Source organism: Ambystoma mexicanum, chromosome 6q (assembly GCF_040938575.1).
Source record: "Ambystoma mexicanum isolate Mex_15411 chromosome 6q, UKY_AmexF1_1, whole genome shotgun sequence".
Classification (NCBI taxonomy): domain Eukaryota; kingdom Metazoa; phylum Chordata; class Amphibia; order Caudata; family Ambystomatidae; genus Ambystoma; species Ambystoma mexicanum.
The window spans coordinates 606,692,501-606,707,717 of NC_090937.1; the positions used below are offsets into that span (position 1 = coordinate 606,692,501).

At 44.8% G+C, this 15,217-nt stretch overlaps 1 protein-coding gene across 1 annotated transcript in view; it reads left to right on the top strand.

Moving 5' to 3' along the window:
* RAB33B (RAB33B, member RAS oncogene family) overlaps nucleotides 1-14,028 on the top strand; it is a 32,569-nt gene extending 18,541 nt beyond the window's left edge. Inside the window, exon 2 of the mRNA XM_069631093.1 lies at nucleotides 9,311-14,028. Within this exon, the coding sequence (XP_069487194.1) occupies nucleotides 9,311-9,757 (447 nt within the window). The 3' untranslated portion in view covers nucleotides 9,758-14,028. The remainder of the gene's footprint in view (nucleotides 1-9,310) is intronic.
* Nucleotides 14,029-15,217: the final 1,189 nt, after the last annotated feature.

The following is a 15,217-nucleotide window of genomic DNA, read 5'->3' on the forward strand; positions in this document are numbered from 1 at the left end:
TGGCTGGCTCCCCCGCCAAGGGAACTAATTAAAGCTAGGAACAGCTTTTAAAATTCCTTGCTGGAATGGTTTTCTGTGACACTTTACAGCCAATAATTGACATGGAACTGTTTGTTAGAATGGTTAATGTGTGCACTGCTGGAGTTTAACTCAAGCGAGCAAGAATAGAAAGTCTTGATTCTATTAAAGACACAAAGGCGAGCATTATGCTTCTTTCTGTGGACAGTCCCTCCAAATAGAAGCTAGCACGGCATCACTTCCTCTTTCGACGCTGCGAACCATGGTAAAGGAAGAACAGATATTGAAGAAGTCGTGAGGCGGAACCCTGGTCAGGTCAAGTGGGCTAAATCCCTATCGGAAGGAGAGAAAACCAAGGGTTACGTGATGGTATAATAACACTATGAAATGTGTAAGGGAGGGAAAGAAATTAGCTATGTTGGGAAATACCTTACATAGTATACTATACAGTAGATTCACAAACTTGCAAATAACACATTCAATAACTGTACGCCCTCGTGCTATTGTGCTGTTTCTTTAATCAGGCAATATAATGCTCGCCTCTGTGTCTTTAATAAAATCAAGACTTTCAAAAGTTATTCTGGAAAATCTTTATTCTATGTCAAGACCGCAGGCTCCCATTATGCTATTTTAAAGCTTACTAACCACTACAGATGCGGGTTGTTCTACCGGTTTCAGGTAGAATTGTTTGAAAATCAACTCTCCTGCCGAGTCGGCCATTCTCATAATGTCCTCTAACCGGACTCCTACCTGAACATCTTTGGAAGCCACGATGTCTCTTACTGACTGTGCGCCAAAGAGATTGGTATCAATTCCTGCTTGTGCGAGAGTCCAGCGCACCCATCAAGCCAGCGTGGGGGCGGAAACTGCTTTATGTGGTTTGTGAGGCGCTATCAATAGTTGCCCAGTGGTGTTGGTCCTGAGAAGCGCTGTCACCTCTTACTAGACAAAACTTAGGTTGTTAGCTAAAGGCTGGATATGATATTACTCTTGAGTTGCAATTGGTTCTTCTGATATGTGGAATACAATTCTGTCTGGAGAGAACGTCCTGCCTGCTAGATCGAGTGCTCTGATGTCTGAGACTCTTCTGCAGGAGATTAAGCATAGTAGAGTAGTGAGCTTGCCGTATAGGGCTGTCCGAGATAGTTCCTCGTTACGAGGCCAGGAAAGAAAAAGGTTGAGTACTATGTTTAATTCCCAAAGTTTGTTGTAGCGTGACGGAGGCGGTACTGTTGGGCGAATAAAAGTAGCCTGCATACTAGGTGGTGCTCCCCTTCTGGACAACCCTCCACGAGATAGTGGCCGGCTGAAATTGCAGAGCGGTAAGCGTTCACTGTCCTGTAAGCTAGACCACGCTCTACTAATGAGGCTAGGAAGTTTAAAATCTCTACTGGTGCTCAAACTGAATGAAGCTTGCGCTCCAAGCACCAGCGTGTCCAGGTGCTCCAAGAGTTGGAGTACCTCTTTGAGGCTGCCGGGGCACAGCTCTCCTCGATAAGGCTGACGGACCTGTGTGAAATGCCCGGGACCCTCCATCTTGCCCTGAAGTCCTCCAGGCTGCAAGGGTCAACAACCCGCTCAGGAGAAGGGGGTGGCGTTGGCCTGTTGGACCTGATAGCAGACTGGAGATTGGGGTAGAAGGATTGGAGAATCTGAGTTCCAGAAGAACTGGATACCAAGTCTGAGAGCTAATTCTCATAGCCCCGGTCTGGACCTCTGTTTGCTCCTACGGGCCTTCGCCAGGGTCCTCGCTATCATGGTGAAGGGAGGGGAAAGGCGTAAGAGATTCCCCTGGTCCACCGTTGTAGAAAGGCATCCATCGCTGTGGCAGCTGGATCCAGTCTCCAACTGTAAAACTCCAGGAGTTGAGCGTTGAGGCGAGAAGCAATCAGATCTCTGGACAGGGGGCCCCATATTTGCTGTAGGCGTGTGAAGATCTCTGAGTCTCCAGTCGCTGTAGTCGGTTGAGTGTCGAGAGTGCCAGTCTGACACTTTGTTTCGGAGCCCTGGGAGGTATTCCGCTGTGACGGAATGCCAAAAGTCCATGGCTAGCTCTGCTAGAGGCCTTGATCTAGTGCCACCCAGATAATGTCCATTTTTAGAAAGATACAGCAACTCACTCTAACTCTGTCAAAAGATCGCACAGCGAAAGAGCCTGCTAGAAGTTCCAGGCAGTTTATGTGCATCTCTAGCTCCTGAGGAGACCAGGTTCCCCCCGTGGCGACTGGGTCGCATCTTCCTCTCCAACCTAAACGTTTGGCATCCGACCCTATCACAATGTCAGGGGTGGCCCCGAAGATCGCCCTACCGCTCCAGACCTCCATGTGGGTGAGCCACCAGATGAGATCTGTTCTTGCTTGAGGCGAGAGAGCTAGAGGCTGTGAGTATGTTAAGTTTGTGCCTAGGATGTTGGCCTTTCAGCCTTTGCAACTCTCGGTAGTGTAGTGGGATGGAAATATTACCTGAATGGAAGAAGACGGGAGACCTATTACTCTTGCTAACTCCTGGAGGGAGATGATGTTCCTCTGTAAGAGCCTGCGGATCTTCCGACGAGTGGATTGTATCTTGAGAGCCGGTAGGCAGAGCTGTGAGTTCTGCGTATCCACTATGAACCCTAGAAATTCCAGGTTCCTGGAGGGGGAAAGAGAACAGACTTCTCCCAATTGATGAGGAAACCTAGTTTGTGTAATATATCTTTGGCAAGCCGGGCTTTTTCTGCTCTTGCCAGGGCTTCGGATTGAGCCATGAGAATGATGTTGTCCAGGTATATGATAAGCCTGGCGCCTTTCTCCCGGAGATGTGCTACGGCTGGTTTTAGGAGTTTGGTAAAGGGCAAGCTTGGGCACTCCTAATCCTGATTCCTCCATGTGAACCTCGGTTAACTTGCATGTGTGCCTGGTGGATGGGCACTTCTAGATGAGCATCTTTCAGGTCTATGCGGATGAGCCAGTCGCCTGGTCCTAAAATGTCCCAGAGCATGTGACTTCCCTCCATTTTGAAATAGTGGTAGACGATGAAGTTGTTCAAGGCCCTGAGGTTTATTAACGGTCACACTTTTTGCTTCCTGAGGACCAGAAATATCAGGCTGAAAAATCTGCTCTGATCCGAACAAGGGCATATGGGGTGTTTCAGGTGTAGACTGTGTACCTCGCTGTCTAGCGCTACTGCGTCTGTGTGTGACATTACTATCTGCGCTGGACGACACGCTTGAAAGGGTGGGTCAAAGAATTCTAGACACAACCCCTTGTGAGGTGTCCCTGATCCAGGCATCTCCTGATAAGGAGTCACAAGCTTGCGCGAAGAGAGCTATCCTCCCCCCATATTGGTGGCGCTGTCATGCTTACACTGACCTGATGCTTGTTGAGCTGGGTATCTTGCCACTCTTCTCCAGTCACTGCCCCTTCCTCTTCCTCTGGAGGGAAAAAAAGGTGTTGGTTCAGTCATGCTAACAGTTTTGCTGGTCCCTTGAATGCTGGGGCCTTCTGTCAAAGGAGTAAGGGCCGGAGGAGCGACTCCTACCTCGTCCGGTCCAGGAAATCTTATATTTTTTATTTTTTTTTCTTCTGGCAAATACTCTTTTAATAGATGCCTGTGCCCTGTCTAGGGCGGTAAAGGCGTCCACGTATTTGGACATCTCCTTCACAAGTGGTCGCCGAACGGCAGTCCCTGCACTGCTATGCCTGATTCGGCAAGTTCTCCCAATTTAGGATCAGTCTTTAAGGGGATACCCTTCTGCGCTCCGTTGAAATGGTGCGGTCGGCGTTGCCAAACAAGCCGAGTGCTCTTTGGGACCATCCTGATAGAACAGTTGGGTCAATTGCTTTGCCTGCATCAATGGCCTTTTCGGCCAAGTACATTATTTTCGCTAGGGGCCCCGTGATATCCAGAACTTATCCTGGCAAGATCTCCAGGCTCCGTCTATGCCCTTCTTGGGGTCCTTGGCGTTCTTTCTGAGGAATGTAATCATCTTTGTATCCAGCTCAGGTGTTAGGGCTACCTTTCCTGGAATCTCAGGGCGGGGGCATTCAGCTTTGAGCTTGGCCCTGACCTCCTTCTCTAAGGGTCGACTTAGTCTTGCTTTCCTGTAGTCCTGGATGACGCTCCCAGACAGATGGCCTGGGATGGATCAAATCCTCCGGAACGAACATTCACTGAAGAACAGAATGTTCACTGGTTGGCTGCTTGGGAATGGGGGCTGCCGCGTTCAGACATAGAGGGTCTTGGCCCTGTGTCTTGTATATCCTCTTCTGAGGATTGGAGAGTCTGGCCGGCAATCAGGGGATGGTCATACTCGTCATCCGTGCCCTGTTGGTACTTCTCCGGGTTCGAGGGTCTAGTACCTGCATTATCTTCCTCTGGGTGCGAGGGTCTAGGATCGGAAGGGGTTTCCTTCCTGGTCAGAAAAGTTTTCTTTAGCCTGGAGAAGGCATCTGTGATGGTGGTTGTGGCTTGTTCTGGCTGTCTCGGAGGGGGGGGTGAGGGGAAGGGAGGGACTGGGGTGTCAAAGAGTCATCTTTACTTTTGTGAGCCAGTGATCTGCCCCCATCAGCAATGTGTTTTCTCTTCTGAGTTCTCTTCCTCCCCTGCGGGGGCACTGTTTTCAGGTGTGCCGCCATGTTATCCAAGCGTTGTTGGATGGGCATCAACATGTCTGTGACAGCTTTTTTGATAGTGGTTTCTACTGAGGAACCCAGCACTCTTTTAAAGCTGTCTGCCATAGCCATGTCATCTACCTCCATACTTCCTCCTCCTCCTCCTCTGACCGTTCCTGATCATCTTGGGGGAGAGTATTGGGCTGTCATTGTATATTTCGAGGTGATATTTGTCTGGTCTCTTTTTTATTTTTATTTTTTACATCTGTCGGTGGGTTCATTTTTCTTGCCTTCTCCTGTCCTACTTTCTTCTTCTTTTTTTATTTTGATTAATCTGGAATAAAGGAGAAAAAACGCTGTAAAATGCTGTCTTTGATGCTCCCTGCACGTTAAAACCTTTGAATTCAAAAGGAAATACGTGCGTGAGCACCGAGACGGAGGAAAGGACCAAGAAGGTATGCGGCTCCCTCTGCTGGCAGCCGTGAAGCCAGCGAGGGCTGTCAGCTATCCGGAAGACTTTGTGTGTCCTGCGGCTTCCCACAGAATGTGTGTGGGAAAAAAAGGAGCGCGAGTGAAACGGCACTAGAAAAATAAACCACACTGATGCGTGAAAGTAGCATTGATCACTGAAAAGTGAGCAATTTGTACCTCACAAATCACACGATGCGTGAATGAAAGAGAAGGATACCAGAGGCATAGCGTACGTCGGCAAGCCTCCGCATGAGAAGTAGCAGTCCTCTGACACCGGCTGAGAGAACAGCTTGTGTTGGAGGAGAAAAACAAAGAAAAAAGACGCCGTTACACAGCGCTGTAATAAAGATTGTTACTGAGGTAACAAAAAACAATATAACGCAGTCGAGTGAGTGAAACAGTATATAATCACTTTCAAAACACTGCATAAGTCGCACAAAGCGAAATTGGAGTGTAAAGAAATGTCCACTTCTCTCTTGCTGTGAGCAGCAAAGAAAGAGGAAGTGATGCAGTGCTAGCTTCTATTTGGAGGGACTGTCCCCAGCTTATTGGATGCCTTTGTCACATGTTCCGTGACCAGTTATGAACTTGGCTAAGCCTCCTGGGAAACTGAGTTTTGTTTCCTCAGTAACTTTGTTAATGGACTAGAGTTTTCCTCTACACTTTTAAATGGTTTTGTTTTTCATGGGATTTTTGCACCCTTTTCATGTTTTATGTAATATCAATCTTGGCGCATACATCTTGCTGCTGAGCTTTCTCTATGATTTTAAAATGAAGAAAGAGAAGCATAATCGGAGCCTCCGGTCTTGACTTAGAATCTACATGTTATTACTTATTTTAAATCCCAAAATAAAAAAAATGTCTATTTCATTAACCTGCTTGAACTATTTATTTTTGGGAGCTGCATTTTTGCCTTTAAAAAGAAAATCCAGATTCTATATTGATTATATGGAAGAGCTCTTAAGTTATAATATACAAGAGACAAGGTATTAAAGGGAATGACCGTGTGTGGCCATTTATTATAAGGAGTAAAGTCCCCCACCCCTACCATACTTAAAAAGGATATTGCAGGTCACCTTGGACTTCCGTGACCTTATAAAGGAGCTCTACCTTTGGCCTCATTTGGTCAAGAAACTCCTCAGTTACTTGCAATATCCTTCCAACGTGCGGAAGGGGGTACTTTATCCCATATATTATCATACAGGCTCTAGAACTTGAAACAAATAACTGGTTCAATGTCTCTACCAACATCTGATGTGTGAACCTGGGCAGGTGATCAATATCGTTGAGGTTCTGTAGAGATCGAATTAAACATGCATGCATGTTGACTTTTTAATTGGGGCTAACTTTGAACAAAGAAAACTACTATATTGTTACAAAATTTGGGGTGGGCCTAGGGTTGAGGAGTGAACTGTCTTTTTTGGCTTGTTTAGTATAAAGGTAAAATCAGATGACGTCCCCCTCACCCCCCGCAAAAGCACCGAGTGCTCCAGCCTTCTCGCACAGCTTCTACTCATTTACAGACCCATAGCATCAACAAAAACTTCAAACCCTCTGTGACGCTCTGACAACTTACCTCAAACTTCATCCAACACGAACCATCTTGGGTGATTTCAACATCTGGTTTGATTTCCCTTCAAACCCTATGACATGATCTTTCACAGACAACCTCGAAGCCTCTATCCTCACGCAACACATCGCTAGGCCCAACCACACTGGAGACCACACCCTTGGTGTCTTTTTAGCACCACAAACATCATATCCACACTGCCTCCATGCCCCCTATCATGGACAGAACACTCAGCAATGTTCTTCTCTGTACCACTCTCAATCACAGCCTGTGTCCGAGGTCACCACCAGCCACCACCAACTTCCACACCTCGCACCCCACTCTACAACAAAGTAATCATCACCCCGGATCTACCCAACTCACACCCAGCACTCTCCCTCAAGGAAGGCACCCCCATCAAATTCTACGACCACTGTCTCTCTAATGCTCTCTCTCCCCAACAAAACGGCCCTCTCAAAGATCAGGCCCCACACCCAGGTGGTACACCACCAACCTCAAATTCCTAAAAACTCTCAAGCTCTGTCTGTAACTGGCTTGGAGAACCAACCCAACCGCCCAGAACAAAACCACCCTAGCAAGACTAACAAGGGCCTATAGATTGGAAATTATAAAAACCAAGAAAGCATTCTACAGCAACAGACTTGTGCACTCTCGCAACCCAATAATATCTGAATTGAATTCTCCGGGCTACTCTACCTCCCCCTCCACCCAACTCTGAATCCCCATGCGATGCCTTATCAGAACACTGCCACAACATCGCTATCGACAGGCACTCTGCCATCATCTCTAAATTAGAACTAATGCCCCTGCCTACCGCCCATTCCCCGTCCAAACTCTCTCACTATAAAAACATTTGCCTCTTTATCTTCTCTCTCACACCAGGAGTTCCTCTCGCTCCTAGCACAAAGCCGCCCATCAGGTTCTTCTGAAGACCCTTGCCCACCTTCCTCAAAAACATCTTAGCCTCAACCTGTGCAGGCAGTATCACACGCTCTATCATCAACCACTCCCTAATATCTGGAACCTTCCCGGAAGCCTTAAAAACCTCCTACATCAAACCCCTCCTCAAAAGACCTGCGCTCCTCCCCCAGAACTACCGGCCTATTTCCAACATCTGCTTCATGGCCAAACCCATGGACTGCACAGCGTACACGCAACCTGGCAATTTCACCCAAGCCAACAACATCCTTGCTCCTGCCTAATTTGGCTTCAGACCGCTCAGAGGAATGAAGTACTCCCTTGTGTTTGTTTGGGATGACCTAACAGCGGACGAGGAAGGATGCTCTGTACTCCTTCTTCCTGACCATCTCTGCAGCCTTCGATATCACCGACCATTCCATTCTTCCAGACAGTCTACACTCTTTAGGAATCCAAGACGCTGCCCTCACTGGGATCTCCTCTTCTCTAATTGCTCACAAATTATGCTCCTCCACCCCTACATCCCGAACGGTACCAAAAGGTGTCCCACAGGGAGCTTCCCGATACCCCCTCTTCTTCAACATCTCTGATCCCACTCCTGCACTCATCCGCTCCCTCAATCTCACCTGCTACAAGTACACCGACGACAGCCAGATAATTCTAACAATCCCCAAATCGCCAGCCTCCAACCATCCAGATCTGTCATCATGCCTCTCGAATATCAACTACTGGATGACGACCAACCCCCTCATTCTCAATCCTAGGAAAATGGAAATCCTAGTCTGCGGGAAAACAGCACTCCTTCCCCAAACTATATCCTGGCCTCAGTCCCTAGCCCCTCCTTGGCAACCTCCACCTTGGTGAAAAACCTTGGACTGACTTATTTTATTGGGCATTTGTAAGGTGCTTATACATCAGGAAAATGGTGTTTCAAAGGTTGTAGGTCAAAGAATTGAATACAAAGTTTCGAATGACAATATTTTCAAAGCAAAAGGACCGAAAAAAGAAAACAAATCCACTTTTATTTTATTTTTATTTGGATCTGGAACTCCCTGCCCCAGCACATCCGTAACCTGACAATCACTTGTCATTCAGAAAGGCCCTCAAATCCTGGCTCTTCCCTTCTTCCTCTTGAAACCTTCTCACACTCTATACTGTCAATGCGCACACAGAAACATTGGCCCAAAACCCGATACCACACCGAACCACTCAAACCTCCACGGATGCCGGCAGCGTTTGCAGCGGCACACTGTGCAAAGTCGCCCCTCCCCACCCACAGATGATCGCACATCACTCCCCCGTCCCTCCAGGCTGTCTGCCACTGTTCAGGCTCTCAACCTAGACCACAATTGGCCACACCAGCCAATGACTCCTAATCCTTTGTCCTTAATAATCTGACATTTGTAATGAACCACAAGCATGAGCAATTACTCCAATGACGAGGGCTAAATCATGTGAAATATTAACCTCAATGTTTTGGAAAGTTTCAGCGCACACTTGGGATGAACGATGACCAAAAACCTGTAAATAAGTTTGAAAACACGTATTTAAAAAGCTTAATGGGATTAAGTGGTCTAGGTTTTGACCTTTAGCAGTCACGCTATGCAAGACCTAGTTCCATTAAGCAACTGAGTGGGAGGAGGGTGGTTTTCCCTCACATTTGGTTGTGGTAGAAGTACCTGCAAACTATTGTATCACCCAATGAATACATAAATAATGTGTTTATTTCTGTGCTTTTCAGATCCAGCTTTGGGATACAGCGGGGCAGGAGCGTTTCAGAAAGAGCATGGTACAGCATTACTACAGGAATGTTCATGCTGTCGTCTTCGTGTACGATATGACGAACGAAACCAGTTTCAATAACCTTCCATCCTGGTTGGAAGAATGCAAGCAGCACTCCCTCGCTAATGGTATACCTCGGATTCTTGTTGGGAATAAGTGTGATTTGATTAATGCCGTCGAGGTGCCTACTGAGTTGGCCCAGAAGTTTGCAGATTTTCATAGCATGCCACTGTTTGAAACGTCTGCTAAAAATCCCAATGACACTGACCACGTGGAAGCAATATTCATGACACTGGCTCACAAGCTGAAGAGTCATAAACCCATGATGCTTAGTCAGCCACCCCCAGATGCCAACAAAGTGGTTTTGACCCCTGAGCAGAAATCTGCAATGACTTGCTGGTGTTAGGTCGATTTCCATTCGTTTCCAAGTGCACTATTGATGTGACCTTCAAACAAAATGAATCCGACTCCACAGTGTCCGATGTACCGGAAAGCATGCTTACTGACACTCTCATTCCGTTCTGTTGTCATTTGACCTCCTGTCCATTCACTTCATTAATTACAAAATGTCACGCTTGGCTGGTTTGATTTTACAGTATTTCTGAATATTGTAGTTTTCAAACTATAACACGCTTTTGTGCTTAACGATGGTATAATGTTTGCCAAGATATTAGTTCTAGTGTCTTGAATGGGCATTTTTCCCCAGTAGATCTCCGTATTTTAGCTGCAGCAGTGATCTTGATGTATTGATCACTCAACGTGGCGCTACAAACATTTCATGATTTGGAATGTATTAAAGTGGTGGATTGCAGCTTCTCAGCGCTGCATGTGTCCATTGCAGGCCTGAGACTATGGGTGTGGGCTGGCAAGTTAGAATTGAGCAGAGTCCAGCTTCCAGCTAAGGTTTGAATAGCACAAGGACATGACGTTTTATAGACTGATCACTGTGCGACTTACAAAGTGTAAGCGTGTCATGCTCTTTTGCACACTAGTTTTATACCGAGTTGGTGTTATTGTGCTGCAGTGCTCACTTGAAAGTTTACAAACGAAGGCATCTAGTGATCAAATTAGTACTGCTTGTAATTCTCTGGATGCCAATATCCTTTTTTGTGTACTCATTCAGTTTAAAGACAAACGATTATCAACAAATAATGCCGTTTTTAAACCTTGATATCAATGTTTGTGTATGAAACGGACCAGGCTGAATTGCCAACGAGTTGTGATTGTGTATACCTATGTTGCCGTTCTGCTTCCCATTGATTTCAAGTTTCAGGCTACCTCTGCAATCCACGTGATGGCCAAAGCCAGAAGAACCCTGTTATGTTTTTAGCCTGGGTGTTTGAGTTGCCTACGTGACTCCTACCTAGAAGAAGAGAAACAAGATCTCTATGAACGTTTTACATTTGGTGAGATTATTGATCACTATGAATGTGTTGATTGGTCAGCAGATTCACCGTGATGGACGGTGACAGTTCATTGGACTTTGCAAAATTGGGACTTTTGTTTAATACCAAGTGATATTAACACGTGTAAGGCTTTATTTAACAGATCAAACTCCCTTTATTGTCTGTACTGGGATCATTTGCTGATGCCTCAATTTTGTGGTTGTGTTCTGTATGCATATGTGTGTTTGGAGAAGGTCTGCACTAACAATTATATTTAGCTAGTTAGCCCCTTTTCCTACCAACTGGGTGGTTTGATTGGAGAATTGTTGAAAAATAACTTTAATGTGACTGTCGTCTGCATTGAATTCTCTATCATGTAAAAATCGGAGATCTTTCAAATACTCTAGAAGCCACTTTCACTTAAATAGCCCACCTCTGGTACATTTTGCAGCAGTTAATGACTGAGTAAATGGGCTTTGTAGATGGGGTAGAGTGGATTGCATGTGACTCTGTGACAGATACATATAACCTAGATTTCTATTTCCATAGATGAAGCTTTCTCCATTGACTCTTTAATAGAGCCACACGTGCACTTTCGAACAGAGTAGTTATCTGTTTTTCGGAATGAAAAGGGATGAGGCTTTCTCTCAAGGGAGCAGGCGTTCAGCATTTCCCAGTTTACGTGTGTCAGTTGTTTCAACATCCAGCTGGCAGGGTTTACTGAATATATGGCCCAATGTCTGTGCAATGTTAGGGCACACTTCAGGGATCAAAATAAAGATTTGATGAGCAGGAGTTGAAAACCATTCCTGTGTACTGGGTACCATCCAGTACACAGGAGCTATCTCTGGGGAACATGGTGTTAGTACATCGAATGTTGTAAAATGAACTTCACATAATATGTATACTATAACTGCTGCCTGTTGTGTATGTCATATTATCCTTTAAGTGGTCTCAACAGGTGTCCTAATGTGCCTTTTTACACATTTGCCAAACTGCGTCGTAACTCTTGGGCCTCTGGAGTCACAAGTAGCACAACGGTTTTTCCTTTACTCTGAAATAACTTGTGTGCATACCCTAGGCTCATTTCGTCAGTTGTCCTTTTTGAAGGGACAATGGTGTTCTTCCTTGGGGTTCCTTAATTGTGGTTGGGAGAAGTAGTTGTCATTTGACATTCTTTGAAGCGTCCTGGAGTGCACTCTGCTTAAACAATTTTCGTTGTTCTGCCTACGATGTTCAGCGGGCAGTTCGTTTTCCACTTTTTGCGGAAGGGGGCAGAACATGGTACAAGTATATTGTTGGAGAGCAAGTATATTTTTTCTCATTATGTCCGGGCACTGTTTTTCAAAATGGTATTGTGGTAACAAACTGGCATATCCTCTCTGGTCACGGGTGCCTTGATCGAGAGGGGGAGATCTTTGACTGTTAATGGTAACAAACGTCTTGCAATGCAGAATTTAAAAAGGCACATTAAAAAACATGCTAGAATATATTTCTTTCTCATGTAAAATCACATTGCTGAAAACCATGAACTGTAATGTATTTTCTCGAATCCAATTGGTCTTGCTTTAGAATGCATTCTTATGTTTGGAAAACCCCAAAAGACTGTCCGGATTTTGCTACATGTAACAATTAATAAGAAAAACCTATCTTTAACTTTTGTGTAAACATTACCCTCTTAAGAACAGCATTCACAAGACTAAATGTCACCGTTTCCAAGCTAACTGGTCAGATTTTAAAACCTATGTGTTGCTAAATTTAGTTGGTCATCTCTATACGGCAGTCATCTTTGTTTTACAGATGCAGGTCTGCCTACTTATGTTCACCCACCTCGTTTTCCTTGTACTTTCTGAGGATATTTTGAACCATTTGGCTTCCTTGGGCAGCATTTCCCGTTACCCATTCCCCGCCTTAGACCTTCACCCTGGAGAAACTTAAATGCACCTGAGCATTTGTACACCAAGCTTCTCATGAGGTAATACTATTGACTCCAAGCATGGAAACCTAGAATTCTGGGAGATAATCAGTATTTATTGCTTCCCACCAGCAATAGCCAGCATAGCCACGCATACTACTGACTTCCACGTGCTGTGCCCACTTCCTTGTGTCACTGTCCTCGGGCCTGCTCCCTTTCCACTCGTACCTTTGCATTCCTCCTCCTGTTCTACTCCTTCTCTACCGGCAAATTCCCCTCTGCATCGGTCTCCCGCTCATCATAGCTGCACACTTGGCACCAACATAAGGAAGTGACTCCTGCAGGCAACCTTCTAGGCTTCCGGTGCTCGACAGCCATGTTGCAATTGCTCTGTTTTTTTCATTTTTTTCCCCCACCCCCATTTCCCCATCAATCTGCAGCACTGGCCACTGCATTAGTTCCTGGATACGCTGAGCCCCTTCCTCACATGCTGTGCAGGTTAATACTTCTTGTTGTGGCCCCTTAGCCCTACATATGCGCCCTTCGCTTGGACCCAAACGTTGTCTTCCAGTCCCATGAGAAGCATTATTGCCCAGGCAATAATACTTAACAATCACCTTCTTGAGCATACTGCTATGTGCAATATTCAGCAGTTCTGAAATAAAAAACTTTTCAATTCTAATTCTAGATGCAGGATTGTATTGTGTAGGAGTTTTAAGTTCACTGAGCATTACTCGCCCTGAAATAAGGCAAATGAATCTAATCCTGCAAGAGAAAAGAAATCTGTTCATTTCGCCTGCAATTGGCTGCTACAAAATTGACCTATAGGGAACTTGAAACATTATATATTAGTAAAATGTGTGTTTGTTTCGATATCTTTTTCTAGGATAAAGACCTTGATAAAAATGTATAGAAAGTACACTAATAGATTGCTTGTACCCTGTGGTTCTAGCAAGTCAGTTATCCAGCCCTTTACTGCACAGGGCAAACCCGATACTTAATTTGAACAGGATTTTTCATTTAGACCTCTTATTAAGATAAAGATTTTATATTGAAAAATGGCTGCTGGCAGATTATCTATTTCCAGTCCTAATTTGAGCCTTTTTTTAAAACTAAAATGTCAGTTGATGTAAGTGAAAAATGTAATAACATTTTACAGTTAATGTACCTTATTTTCTATGCTTGGAAAGGGATTCTAGTTGCAGAAAGTTGAATTCACAATGTTGGACATCAATTACACGATTTCTTTTGTCAGATGGCTATTATATTTTTAAAAGGGGAGTTTTCTAACCATTCATTGAAAGGTTTTTGTATCTCATGTCTTTTTGTTGGTCAAAATGTGGTAATTGTGCAATAAAAATATTTTTTGAGTAGTAATGTTTTGGCTTTTGTACTTGATATTCTTGACTGTTAAATTCCACCCTTTCAACAGTAAAACTATTTACAGGCCCATGCAGTACCTTTCTTATTCCCCATCTCCGGTGGTGATAGTGCGCGGTACAAATATCCTTTTAACATTAACATCATCAAAAAGCGACAGGAAAAAGATGCGTTCTCTCCCATCATTTTTACGACCGTGTATAAATCTGACATCACCATTTTGTCCTCTCCTCAACCATGCTTTGAGCACCCAGGTTCCTCTTGATGCTGGCTCTGTTGCAAGATTGACCACCAGGCATATGGCGAGAATCATTTACTCCTTTTTGGAGCAGGGTGCTTTTCACTTAGGTTGCACATAGGATCTTCGTGTATGACTAACGAAAGAATGATCTTTTGCCGAAAGGACAAGTTAACATTTAAACTTAAGGTTCAGTAAGATAGAACCCATTGCAGTGTCTGTAGAAAAGGTCGAAAGGTGTTTGAAGTTGTAAGCACTTTCTTGGAGTGGCATGAACAGTTTCTGGGAAAGTTAACTTTGTATGGCTTGTCTTCATCCCGATGTAACTGAAGGACGCATTCTTTTAAGGGTAAACCTACAGTGTGTGTTTCCTATCTCTGGCTAATGGGCATCATTTTGTCAAAGAGAATACATTGGCTGAATATTGTAAACTGGATGGGATTGGTCTGCAAGAGTGACCTAATTCAGGTGCAGGGGTGTCTATAGTTTTCAAGAGTGATATTGTTATGAGTATTCAGCAGAAAAATACGGTTAATTTAAAAGTGATTTTTACCAGTCACCCCTGCAATTTTTATTAGCTTTTTATTACAGTGAAGCATATGTTCCTGAAAACCTTTTAATAAATCTTGATGTCTGCAAATATCTAGAAATGGATCCTCCCTAGGTAGTTTGACATTTGTATATGCCATAAGGTGATGTTGGGGGGGGGGGGGGGAAGAACGCCCTCGTGGAACTGAAGTCCAGGTATGTGAAATTCATCAGAGGAGTTTAGACTACATGTGTGCATTTTAGCAAATACGAAGGTATGTAGGGGTGCTAGCTAACTATGCAGAGCTGCCATGTGGATGGGTGCTGTGCGGTAGTCTGGAGAGTATGCAAGCGCAGGAGGCTCAGTATGTGTGCAGTTAGACAGAATTTGCAGTGTGGGATAGCTGCATTCGTCTGGCA